This window comes from Camelus dromedarius, chromosome 26, assembly GCF_036321535.1.
Source record: "Camelus dromedarius isolate mCamDro1 chromosome 26, mCamDro1.pat, whole genome shotgun sequence".
In the NCBI taxonomy this organism is placed as follows: domain Eukaryota; kingdom Metazoa; phylum Chordata; class Mammalia; order Artiodactyla; family Camelidae; genus Camelus; species Camelus dromedarius.
The window spans coordinates 16415104-16426971 of record NC_087461.1 but is presented as its reverse complement, the minus strand read 5'-3'; the positions used below and the strand labels follow the sequence as shown (position 1 = coordinate 16426971).

At 36.5% G+C, this 11868-nt stretch overlaps 1 protein-coding gene across 1 annotated transcript; it reads right to left on the bottom strand.

Moving 5' to 3' along the window:
• Positions 1–4919: 4919 nt before the first annotated feature.
• On the bottom strand, positions 4920–10280 carry LOC105105090 (putative ankyrin repeat domain-containing protein 20A12). Its single transcript, XM_064479338.1, has 3 exons — positions 9783–10280; positions 8177–8329; positions 4920–5288 (listed from the first exon to the last, which is right to left on the bottom strand). The coding sequence occupies exons 1-3, from the start codon at positions 10278–10280 to the stop codon at positions 4920–4922; spliced, it is 1020 nt and encodes a 339-aa protein (XP_064335408.1).
• Positions 10281–11868: the final 1588 nt, after the last annotated feature.

Genomic DNA, 11868 nt, shown 5'->3' with positions numbered 1-11868 from the left:
ACTTAAATAAATCATTAGAAAATGTTTGAAAGTGTCAGTAATACACCAAAAGCCCAAAATCAATCAATGTAAAATTTAGTCTTCCTATTTAAAATAGATTTGAAGGACATTTATTAACTATTGTGGCCATGCTGCATGTTAGGCACACCAATACTTAAAAACTCTTGAACATAAAAAAATCTTTAAAACAGAGAAATTCTGTCTGTTATAATATTGTCTGGAATTAAGTTTTCAGTTCTTAGAAAAAAATTGTATGTGCAAGAAAATTTAACAGTGATGTATCTGCTCAGGCTAATTGTAACTTTTTATATTCTATAATAATATAATAAATAACACAATTGAGTAAAACTGTAAAATTGCTTCTGACATGTAGGACAAAACATCCCAGAAATAAACTAGAATGTGAAATCTGAGGGTAAAAATTAGCAAAACAGATATGGGGTCCATCTGCTACCACTACAACGATGTCAAGTGACAAGGCTATACTTCATGTAGCAGTAAGAGAAGCAATAAATCCAAGTGTTATGAACTGGAGAAAACTTGCTTCAACAACCAGAATGACTGAAATCACAGACTTAGAGCAATACTTCCGTCAAGTTAGAAAAAAAGGCTGAGTAAGCTAGAACTTCACAGTAGGAACAGTCCAAAATGTTAAAACCTTGCAAATAAAGGAGAATGTTAAATTCAATCCCAATGCCATTTTTAACATTTTGCTTTCTAGAATCATAGCTGAAAAGCTGTGGAAGTCTGTTGTTTTGTTAAGCCCCATCCAAAACCCCATCCCTTCCTGTCATTTTAAACACTATGTTCACACCTCTCATAGCATTACTTTATGTTTTCCCAGCAGAAATAATTACATCCCTAGCAATTCCAGAAGGCACCTTCTTTCTGTACGTCTGACTAAGAAATCTATAAACAGTAACTGTATAATAACTCCTGTAAGGTGCTCCGTAGTGACGATGAAGATGTGTCTTTGCATCTGGACAGAGCAGTGCTTTTTCATCTCCCTTGCTAAATCTAGCATGATTTGGCCCCATGGCCCCACAGAAGAACTACATGTACCTTGGACTACAACACTGAGTTTAAAATAAACTATTTTCCAACTTATCTAGAAGTACTAACAAATAGACACCTCTTTCCTCCAAAAACATTAAAGGAGAAAACTGTCCTCAGGAGCTTCCTCCTGCGCTGCTTTTGCACTCACACTCTTTCACCATCATCCTGCAAAGTGACACACTGTCAATTTTTTGGTGACAACTAATGGGAACATTTCAAGTTTGCATCATGCTTAGCCACTGATAGAAGTGTTAGCCATGCATTTTTTTTTTTTTAACACCACGCAGTCCGGTTTCATGACTCTGAAGCACTTAGACTCAATTTGCCCACAACACTGTCTATGAAACCTGAGCTTCTTTCTTCTTCGATTTATTATGACATGAAGCCAAGTGAGAAAAAACAGGTTGAGACCTCACTTAACAAGGGCCCATGCTACCTTTCTCTGCATCAAGAAGATCATGAAAACACCATCAAGCCATAAACCAACGTGCACTGCTTTAAATGGCTCTTTTAACAACAGTGATACACAATGGAAACTAGTTGTAATTTAAAGGCTCTCTATCATTGCCACGTCGGTATTTCTACAGATGAGGGCAAGACAGAGACATAAGTGAACTTCATTTTAAAAATTTAAATATTTGCTTTACTTGACTGCATATTCAGAAATGTTCTACAATTGCTCAGTAAGACATTTTATAACAATTAAAATAAAAATGCTATAAGTAAATTAGCAATTAAGGATGTACTCTTACAGAAGAAAGTGATAAAAATTTTAAACTTAAAAACAGAACTTAATGTTTTTAGTGTTACAATTTTATTGAATTCATAAAAAGAATTTATCTTGGATTCCTTTAAATAAAAAACATCCATGTGTGGTTTAGTAGCTCGATGCCATTTACTTATGCTTAGGGGTAGAAAAACTGGGGTGCAGCAAAACTTGAAAATTACTATGAACCAATGCCAAACCAAAATCAATCAGAAACTAAGCCAAACATTGGGAAGTATATCTCTAGTTATTAGGCAATAATACTTAATTTCTAAAATAGAATTTAAAATGGAGCTTTTTAAGAAATTTAAAATTTGTCAGTTTAGTTGCATTTATTGAATAAAGTTAATGACAGGTATCTCTTGAAAATGAGAAGTCCAGGGACTTAAAAAAATTATAAAATTTCTGTCTCCTTTCTTTATTAGCACAATTAATTATGGCTTTTACTTAGTGTGTGTAAGTCAAATAAGTAACTCAGAATTTCATCAAATTAAAAACAAGAATTATATCAGGAATCTGAAACCCAAGGGAAAAAAGATAATATAACTAACCCTGAACAAGCAATCACTCGTGCTAGTTGAAGGTTCTGAAAAAATCCTGAAGTTTCTACTTCGAGTAAGAGTCCATTTGTGCTCTAAGCTATTATTAAATTTTTCAGCAGGCCTTGTAGGAACAGTTTTGAGGACAGAACTCTTGTACTCTTCCGCCATCTGAAGTTTAGTATTCATCACAACCAGCCTCTCGTTAATCCTGTGAGGATTGCAAAACACAGATTTCATTCATTTCATTTTTTTACTAAGTGATGTGTATTTTTAAAGTTGCTATAATAGTAAACAGATTATCCCATTAAACTGTTTTGACAACGAAAATACGTCAGTGCAGACCTACTGTAAACAATTACAGTTTAAAACTGTCTTAAAGAAGGACATATGTGCCTGGGGGGGCCCTTAACTAACAAGTACTTCAAAGTGGGGAGAGTCAGAGATGGAGATGCCTCCACAGAGGACCCCCTCTGCCTTCTGCACCGGCTGCATCTAGACATACTTACCCTTAAGAAACCAGTTTAGAAATAAAAAATAAACCATCCCTCAAAGCCATTATCAAGTGTTTGCTTTCACCACCCTTATATACACATTTCACTCATTACCTGGGAGAAATTAAGCATGCGGCACTGAGGAACAGTTTAGAGCCACCACCTCTGGGGGGCACCAGATGGCAGAGTCAGTGATGGGAATAAACTGTGACAGTGCCAGGGGCAATTTCAAGTGTCCCCCAATTTCCCAAAGCTCACTTTGTTACTTTGCATTTATCAGCACCTGTTTTCCATAACAAAAAAAAATCTCAAGCAGATTTTCACTTTTATGAAAAAAAAAGCAAAAAGCCAGAATAGCGCTGGGTGTTTGTTTTAGCCCGAGCCATCAGAAGGGCAACACGCACCCCAAGCAGCAAGAGGGGCCCCACCGAGCTCCTTCCCCAGAACCACACTCAGTATCCCGGCATCACGCTGCCATGGCTTTGGACTGTGTCTGTGAGCGCCTTGCTTCATGCATGTTTATTTTATGCATCCACCAGCAAGATGTGTCCTAAGGTAACTGCCTCTTTGCTTTACACCGACAACTTTCATAGGAACACTCTACTTTTGGATACCGGGGACACCTGTAGCTTACAACATTGTTACTCAGGCACTGGAGGAGGGACCTGCCCTTTCTGTCTTCCATACACCCCCTCGGGCAGGCCACCGTATTTTTTTAGCCACTTTGTGAACTGCTATACTGACCGTCACCCCTATGTTAGTTTCCCCCTATTTCCCAAGCATGCCTTTATGTCACGGAGACAAACTTAGAAGGATACAGTACTTCGTCTCAGGGTGCCCACTAGTGGTGATACCAAATATCACAATCAAGAAAGTAAATTCACCAAACACCAGAATGGGACCCCTTGGGTTTAAGTTGTACTCTTCCAAAACACAGTTAACTTTAAACTCATTAACATTTCTATTTATGGGAATTCCAGCTAGAAATTTTGTGATAATATGGCTGTCTAAATTACAAAGTTTGCAAAACCCCCAGCTTAAAGACTAGATCAAGTTAAAGATATGCAAATATAAAACATAAAGTCATATAAAAGTAACAAAAGGCAGGGAGATGCAAACTGCCCTGGACTGACATTTTAAAGGAGAGCTCATTTACTAACATCATTTTCCAAAATTATACTATCCAGTCAGCTTTCACTTGCTACTCACCTCAGGAACATGGCTCAATAAAACTTATGCCTTAGAAGCAAATGAATGGCCTAAATTACTCTCTATAGTTCTATGTTTTGACTTACAAGTGTACTTGACTTGCCCATGACGTTCTATTTTCTGGCTCTTCGAGGTACAGTTGTCTGTATTTTTCCAATTCTTTTTTGACAGAATCTAACTGAAAAGTTTTACTTTTCAGTTCAGATTCCAGATATTTAATTTTGTGTTTCATTTGACTTATTGAAGCATTTTTATATGTTCTTAACAAGTTTTCTTCATACGCTGCTTGTGTCTAAAGCAAATTAAAAGGATACAATTTTAAAAATAATTATAACCTGAGTAATTACAGTGTATTTGTTCTCTTTAGTTTTGAGTCAATGATTCAGACAGCAATTTTAAATGTAAAAAAGCTGAACTTTAAAATACTTATCATCAATGTCAAGTGAATTAAATCTGAATTATGAAATTAAAGTTGAGTCACTCTTATATCAGTACTCATGTAATGTGATACTTCAAAGAATAATAGGATCAACTTAAAATTTTTAAAATTGAAAAATAAAACCTAAGAGTAATCCAAGAGTATGGTATAATATTTAAATCACAATATTTTCTTTTCCTCCTAGTAGTCTTGATTTACACCAGTTGGCCTTAAAAATGATTCCCTAGTGAGAGTTGTTCTGAAAGATCAATTTAGTGATAGTAATGATGGAGATTGAATTATTTAAAGGGAGTAACAAATGCGGCCTTCCTTCCAGAAATCTACAAAACAAACTGCTATATGGGAAGTAGAGGAAACATAAAAGGTATACATCCAAACTGTAATTCACAGCAAAGTGAATCAGAGCACATTACAGATCAATGCTTCACCTGTAAAAACTGGCTGAGTTCTTTCAATATTCCTGCCACATCCTGTTTTGCTCGCTCTTCCCGTTTGCACTGCACGACTTGACTGAGTTCTGTCAATTTTTCTGCTACATCCCGTCTTGCTCGCTCGTCAATCTCCTGTTTGTACTGCTCCACTTGACTGCGTTCCACTGTGTTCACTTCTAGGTGACGTTTGAGGTTTACCACTTCTTCTTCCAACTTCTTTTTCTCCTCCTCTAATGTTTCACATTTCTTTTGTATCCCTTTCGTACATAACTCTTTCAGAAGAAGTTGAGTTTCTGCATTCAGATGGAGAAGTGCTGAAGTTGTTGATTCCAGTTTTGCTGTAAGATCAGCATTCTGCATGAAGAAGATAAAATTGTTTGGTAATGAGGTTGGCAGACTGAGAACATCCTAACTCTAACCCAGCATCAAACGTTGAAGTAAATTCAGTTACAATAAAATGGTATCTACCTTGTGGAATGGAGAAACTCAAATTACTCAGAAAATCAAGAAAAAATTTCAAACCACCAAAAGTCACAAAAATATACTGTTTAATGTCATCATCTTTGTTATACATTTGTACTTGATTTTACACTCTTATTTTTCTGTAATTGTTTCATGTCTTTCCTACATAAAATGACTATAAGGCACCTCTTAGTAGAATGTCTCTTACCCCTTCCTCTCCCAAGTCTTAACTCTCCATGATTTTTAAAGCTTTAGGGAGATCATATTGAGTTACTCAGGGCTGAATTAATAAATGCCTCCCAAAGCAAGACTTTGAAAATAAGACTGCAATTAATACATCTTACAAATATGGATTCTAATGCCATAAGCCTTTCTCTGAACTACAAATATTTTATGCTAGTTTGAATTGCATTCCAAGGAGCAATGAATGACTTGCAGAGTTAAGAAGAAATTCATCTCCTAGTGTAGTGGTTTAGTGAGATGACCCATACATTTTTCTAAACAAACAAACAAACAAACAAAAAAGCCTTAATTCTTGGAATCCTTTGTTACTCTCCACAAAACAAGAGAACATACTCAACAAAAACAAACAAAAAACCTTGCTGGAACTTCAGTGACACTGACTTGGGAAGCACTACTTTCCTTCAGATAGGAGGGTTATTTGGTAAGACAAGGCAGGCGGAGGTGGTGGTTGTAAAACATCTCTACAAATTCCTTGACACTTCCCCTGTGAAATTCCCTCCCCTGAAGTATGTACTGACCTCGGCATCTGGTTTCTAGGGGACAGAATGTGGAGGCACTGCTGTGTGATTTCTAAGGCTAAATAGCTTCTGACTTTCACTCTGTAGGGACGCTCACCCTTAGAACCCAGCCACCATGCTGTGAAACCCAGGCCACCTAGTGAGTCTTTGTACACGCAGCTGTCCCAGCTTATGGCCCCAGTGAACATCCTTAACCAAAGCCAGCTCCAACTTCCAGACATGTGCAGGAACAAGCCTTTAGATTATTCTAGTGCCCGCTTGATTACAAGCGGAGAAGAAATAAGCTGGCTCCACTGAGCCTTGTCTAAACGTAGGTTTGTGAACCAACCAAATGCTGTTTTGAGTCACTGGGTTTTGAGGTGGTTTATTATATAACTTATTAGCAATAAATAACTGGCACAGATATTGATATTAAAAATGGGGTGCAGCCATTAAAAAAGAACCAAAAATGTGGGGATGCCTTTGAACCTGGAGGTAGGTGGAACCTGAACAGATGTAGAGAAGAGTAAGAATGAAAACCCAAAGTGCCCACGAGACTGTTAGTGGAAGCCTGGGGGCCTTTGAAGGGCTGAGAACGAAGGCTTCTAGGCCAGGGAAGAAAATGACACTGAAACCAGAGGAAACGGGACTCTTGCTACCAAAGAGTTGAAAGTAAAATTGATGAGAGAGACAAGCTAAAACAAACAAAAAGATTATTAAATACAAAGGAACCAGGACTCACTGGGTTCAAATATCTGTATCCCATTTAAAGCACTGCCACATGCCCAATTGTCACACAATGGGTAAACAGAGAAATGGCTTCTAGGCTAAGATCAAATCTAGGGTGCTGCCAGGAAAACACAGTCTAAAGATGAAGCCACTGAACTTTGGGGAGTTTGTTAGGCAAAAACAGATAAACAGAAAAATGGATGAAAAAAGATAATAAGAAATGTAACTTGTATACAGTAGAAATTGGTCTCCTATAAACTGTAATGTAATAAACGTTGAGATTAACTTAATGACAAAGTGCTGATGAGAAGAAGCAGATAACTTAAAGAAAGGCCTAAGAACTAGTGAGAAGGAAGATTTTTTTAGAGTTCCCTTCAGTTACAATTTCTTATAAATAGGCATGCATGCCTCTTTACAATTTCCCCTCAACTCTGAGGATAAGGAAGACTGGTAGGCAAGGAGACATATGATTTGAAGACTAATAATTGAAAAACAACTAGAAATAGTCAGTTTACTGAAATCAGCCTTTTTATCTCATTTCAATTAACTGAAATTCTAAGAGACAGGCAGCTTTGAGAACTTACTAATCTAGCACTCACTCTTCATTTTCCTTTCCTCAGAGAGAAAATAAAATATTTTGGAACCATTTTTAATCTTCTCAGTAGTAAAATAAATGTAGTGTCCTTTGGCAGTATTTAAATTAAATACAATTTTTCCTTTACGTTACTTAAAACTTGTTTGTAAGGGAAGGTAAGACTGTCTCACCTTTATGTTGTAGCACAATGTTTCTCCATATCACACAGATTGGCTTTGAACTTTTGAAATTCAAATTACTAATCTGTTATCTGTTTCTGATAAACTGATGGAATATTATCTGATTTTTAACAGTTGTACTCTTGAAAATTTTTCCTTGGATGGGATGAAATATTTATTTCATTAATTATGGATTAAGCTATAGAATACAGCTAGGCATCTCTCTTTTTAAGTAAAAGGAGGTAGACACAGGGAGCTGAGAATGCAGGATCTACATCAATAACAGGACCGGCACCAGCGTTACACACAAGAACGAAGCCAAAAGAGGATTTCATTGTGAACCACAAGATGATGGATTAGAGAGGCTTCCAAAGAGGAAGGTTGAATTCATCTTTTCCAGGCTTAACCTTTTGTTTCTAGATAGTGAAATCTTTGGATAAGTCTATGAATTATAATGAGTGCAACATAATGAAGTATATTGCAGACTGAGTCAGCAGATCCCATGACCAAAACTCTGCACTGTACATTCATGGCTGATGTGCTCAATTTCATACATACTTGATCTGAAATTTGATGTAATTTCCTCTCTAAATGCTGTGTTTTATTTTCTGCATTAGTCTGATGATGTGCTGTCACCTCCAGGGAAGCTTCCAACATGGACACTTTCTTTCGGGTGTCAGTCAGTTCTTGTTGAAGCCGTCTCACACAGGCCTAAAAAGATAACTCTGTTACTGTTTTTTAAGTCACCTGATCATTAAGTTACATTAATAATATATAACTCCAACATATGGACTTTGAGAACTATCCCCACAGACATCAATTCACCTTCTTTTCCCCATAGGTACACATTCCTGTTTGCTGACTTTTGTTAAAGACACAGAAGGTGTGACCCTCCTGCCTTACCGACAGTAAGTTAACGTAGGCAATGGATGCAGCCCTACCAGCCATTCCCTGCCCCCCGCAGGAAGTGGCCAAGCTTTACCCCCACTGAAGTCTCAAACAGAAAGGGGTGTGCGGGTGGGATGAGTGGTGGTAAATTCCACACTGTGGAGCATTCTCCCTCTTTCTCAGTAGAGGGAGAATGTTCAGAGTTCACATATTCAATTTGGTGCTTAAATCCTTCCAGTAGACTCCTATCTCACAATAAAAATGAGGTTATTCCAATGGCCTTTGGGGACCCTAGACAACCTGGCCTCCCCTGCCTCCTGGAATGCAGCTCCTACAGCTCCCCCCACCCCTCCCACTCACTCCCTTCCTGCCACTCAGGACTCTGGCCACTTCTCCTCAGTCTGAAAATGGGACCCCAATGCCAAACTCGTACAGCACAGAGCGCTCCAGTTCCTCTCTACTGGACAAACTTAGATCCAAATGACAGTAACTGAGCCTTGGAATGAGAATTGTGAGCAAATTATTTGAAAAAATGTTCAAAGTAAATTATAAATAGATGGGGGAAGACTAAGACAAACACAGTTTTGCTAAAATTCGCATTTGTCCCAAATTATGACTGAATGAAAAGTAGATGCCTTTAAGGAGTGGAGCGGTCACAACAATACATGATTTGAGATGGAAATATTTCTAAATTTAATTCCAATTGACATGAATAAAAATAAAATTATATCAACTAAAAATGTATGAAAAGCTACTGAAGGAAAAGTACTACAAGATGCAGCATTTACACATCGGTTCATCTGGGAAATCTGGACTTGACTGTCAAAGTAATCCACACAACTGAATCTTCTCTCTCTCTTTTCTTTTACTTTTTTTGTTCACACAACTGAATCTTAATTTCAAAATACTCATTTTAGGTATGAGCATTTCATTTATCTGCTTCATCACGATACTAAAATGTGGTGACAGAAAGTTTAAAATGATTTGGGTAGTATAAGACTAAATTACTAATACCTGCCTGTATCTGTCAACAACTTACAGATTAATCTCTTAAAATTTCAGGTGACAAGGCATATTTACTCAAAGTAAAGCACCTCTCAGGTCTAATTTTTGTTTGCTGGATACAAGATATGCTTTTAGGCTGCTTTACTGTGTATATATTTATAGCCCATGCATTTTTAACATTCAACTAGTTTCAACATTTAGCTTTCATCAGATACTACTTTGAATTTTCTTTGAGGAAGTCTGAAAATTAGTTCTGTTTCTGGGTACTTACTTGCATTTCTGCTCTGTCAGTTTCATACTGATACATTCTGTCTTTTACACATTTGCATTCATTGATTGATTGCTTGCTTCTGTCCTCCAGCATCAGAAGTTGTTTACACATGGCTTTACTCATATGATCTGGAAACGGCTCTGGGATATTAATTGTCTTTTTACTTTTGGCTTCATTTTGAACAACATCCAGTTGCTGTTGAAGCAACATGTTTTCACTTTGTAGTTCACACAATCTCTCCTCCAAGGATGCCTGCTTTCCAGAGTATTTATTGACTTTCCCTTGTTTGTGCTGATACAAGGGTTCAATTTCCTTGTTTGAACACTGGGCTTGGTTTTGGTCTCTATGCACACATTCTAATACCAACGTCATTGGCCTAAGAGCATCTCTCCTGGGATGTAGCTCAATTTCTGGGCCATGAAATTGACTTTCAGCTTCAGAAAGTTGCCAAGGAAGCACCTCGCCATTATCTTTTGGGTCAGACACCTCAAAATTCATTGTGTCCTGTAAGTGAAAGCACTCATCTCTTACTATTTGAACTGTACACAATAAACTGACATATCACAATTTCCTTTGAAGTGAAAGACTAATCTTTAAGTTTATACAACAAAAAGTTTGCAATAACTGGATATCCTTAAGGTGGATACAAATAACTGGAAAAACTTAAGGTGGATACAAATCTCAAACTTTAAACAAGCAGAAATCCCCAAAAGTTCAAAAATTTAATTAAAGACAGTGAATCCATGAAAGTAAAAAAGAAATCACAAAAGAATGTTTAAGAAGCTCAGAACTGGAAAGGCTTTTCTTTCTCTGAAATACAACAAACCCAGAAGACTTAAAATAAAAAATGAATAAATCTGACTACACTTAAAAATTATATCTGGTATCTAATCTTTACAGCTACCCCCTCAGTAAGAGCCTCAGCTCTGATTATATAACAATTTACCTTCCATTCCTTCATTCAGAAAAGACACAGAGCATCTACTAGATGCCAAGAAATTAGTAAGTTAAGCTCTAAATGTCATAGTTCATATTTAGGATGAGATAACTTTTTAAATTTGTTTTAAATGAAAATATAGATTAATTCAAAGGAATATTATAAATAATATTGATGAAACAGTGTTAGAGATATGAATTTTCACCTAAGGCTAATTTACCTGACTCGGTTTATTCCTTCTGCTCTTCAGTTCAAATTCTAGTGGTTGGACAGTGCTTTCAAGTTGCTGTTTTGGGAAAACTTGTTCATTGTATTGTTTCTCCCTTAAAATTAATTTTGTTAGAAAATGAAAAGTTCATTTTATGATCTGGTTCTTCACATGCTGGTTTATTACCCTAATGGAATTTCTATGTTCTCATTTTTTTTTTCATTTCTAAGTCTCACATTTTAAATTCCTCACTTCAATCTCTTCATAAAGATATATATATTTGAAAAGTAGCAATGAAAAGACATAATGCTACTGAGTTTCAGTCAAGAGTAACTCTGGTGAATAGTGTAGGAAAGAAATTTTGCAATTATTCAGTAAGGTATGAGTTGAAAATTACCCTTTTTTCCCCACATAGTCATAAATTACTCCTTTATTAGAACAGAGAATTTAGTTACTAATTAAGAGAAGTTGCTGTTTAGAAACAAGTTTATAAGTTCATGACAAATAAAATTTCAACTTCATGAAATATTACAGGTACTCCTAAATGATCTACAGTGGGAGGTAACATCCACAGATGTCTTTTCCAGAACAGATCCGCTAATTAGCATAATCCAAGGCGAGGCTGAGGAGTCTACTACCTGACGCCCTACACTTTATGTTTCTTCTTTTGCAACACTTTGAACTTACCTTGTTGACTATTATTTATTTAGTAAATCATTTTTAAATCCCTTTTGAAACAAGGCAGGATCCATAGTAAGTAAGTAAACAATAAAGAGTAATCTGTGCTTTCAGCATAGACCTTTGAACTGATCTTATCTCTGCATGAGAGAGATGCTGAAGAAACTAACCAGCAATCACTTTCCACTTTACTTTTTATTCCATCTATTCATATGTCAAGAATAAAACTGCATAAATTTTTTTAAGTTTCTGCCTTGAGAGAA

Excerpts from the sequence above, each read along its gene's own strand:
- LOC105105090 (XM_064479338.1), bottom strand. The coding sequence starts at position 10,280 with ATGAATTTTGAGGTGTCTGACCCAAAAGATAATGGCGAGGTGCTTCCT. Across the intron at positions 8,330-9,782 it reads CTGACAGAGCAGAAATGCAA|GCCTGTGTGAGACGGCTTCA; the intron begins GTAAGTACCCAG and ends TTATCTTTTTAG. Across the intron at positions 5,289-8,176 it reads TACATCAAATTTCAGATCAA|AATGCTGATCTTACAGCAAA; the intron begins GTATGTATGAAA and ends TTCTTCATGCAG.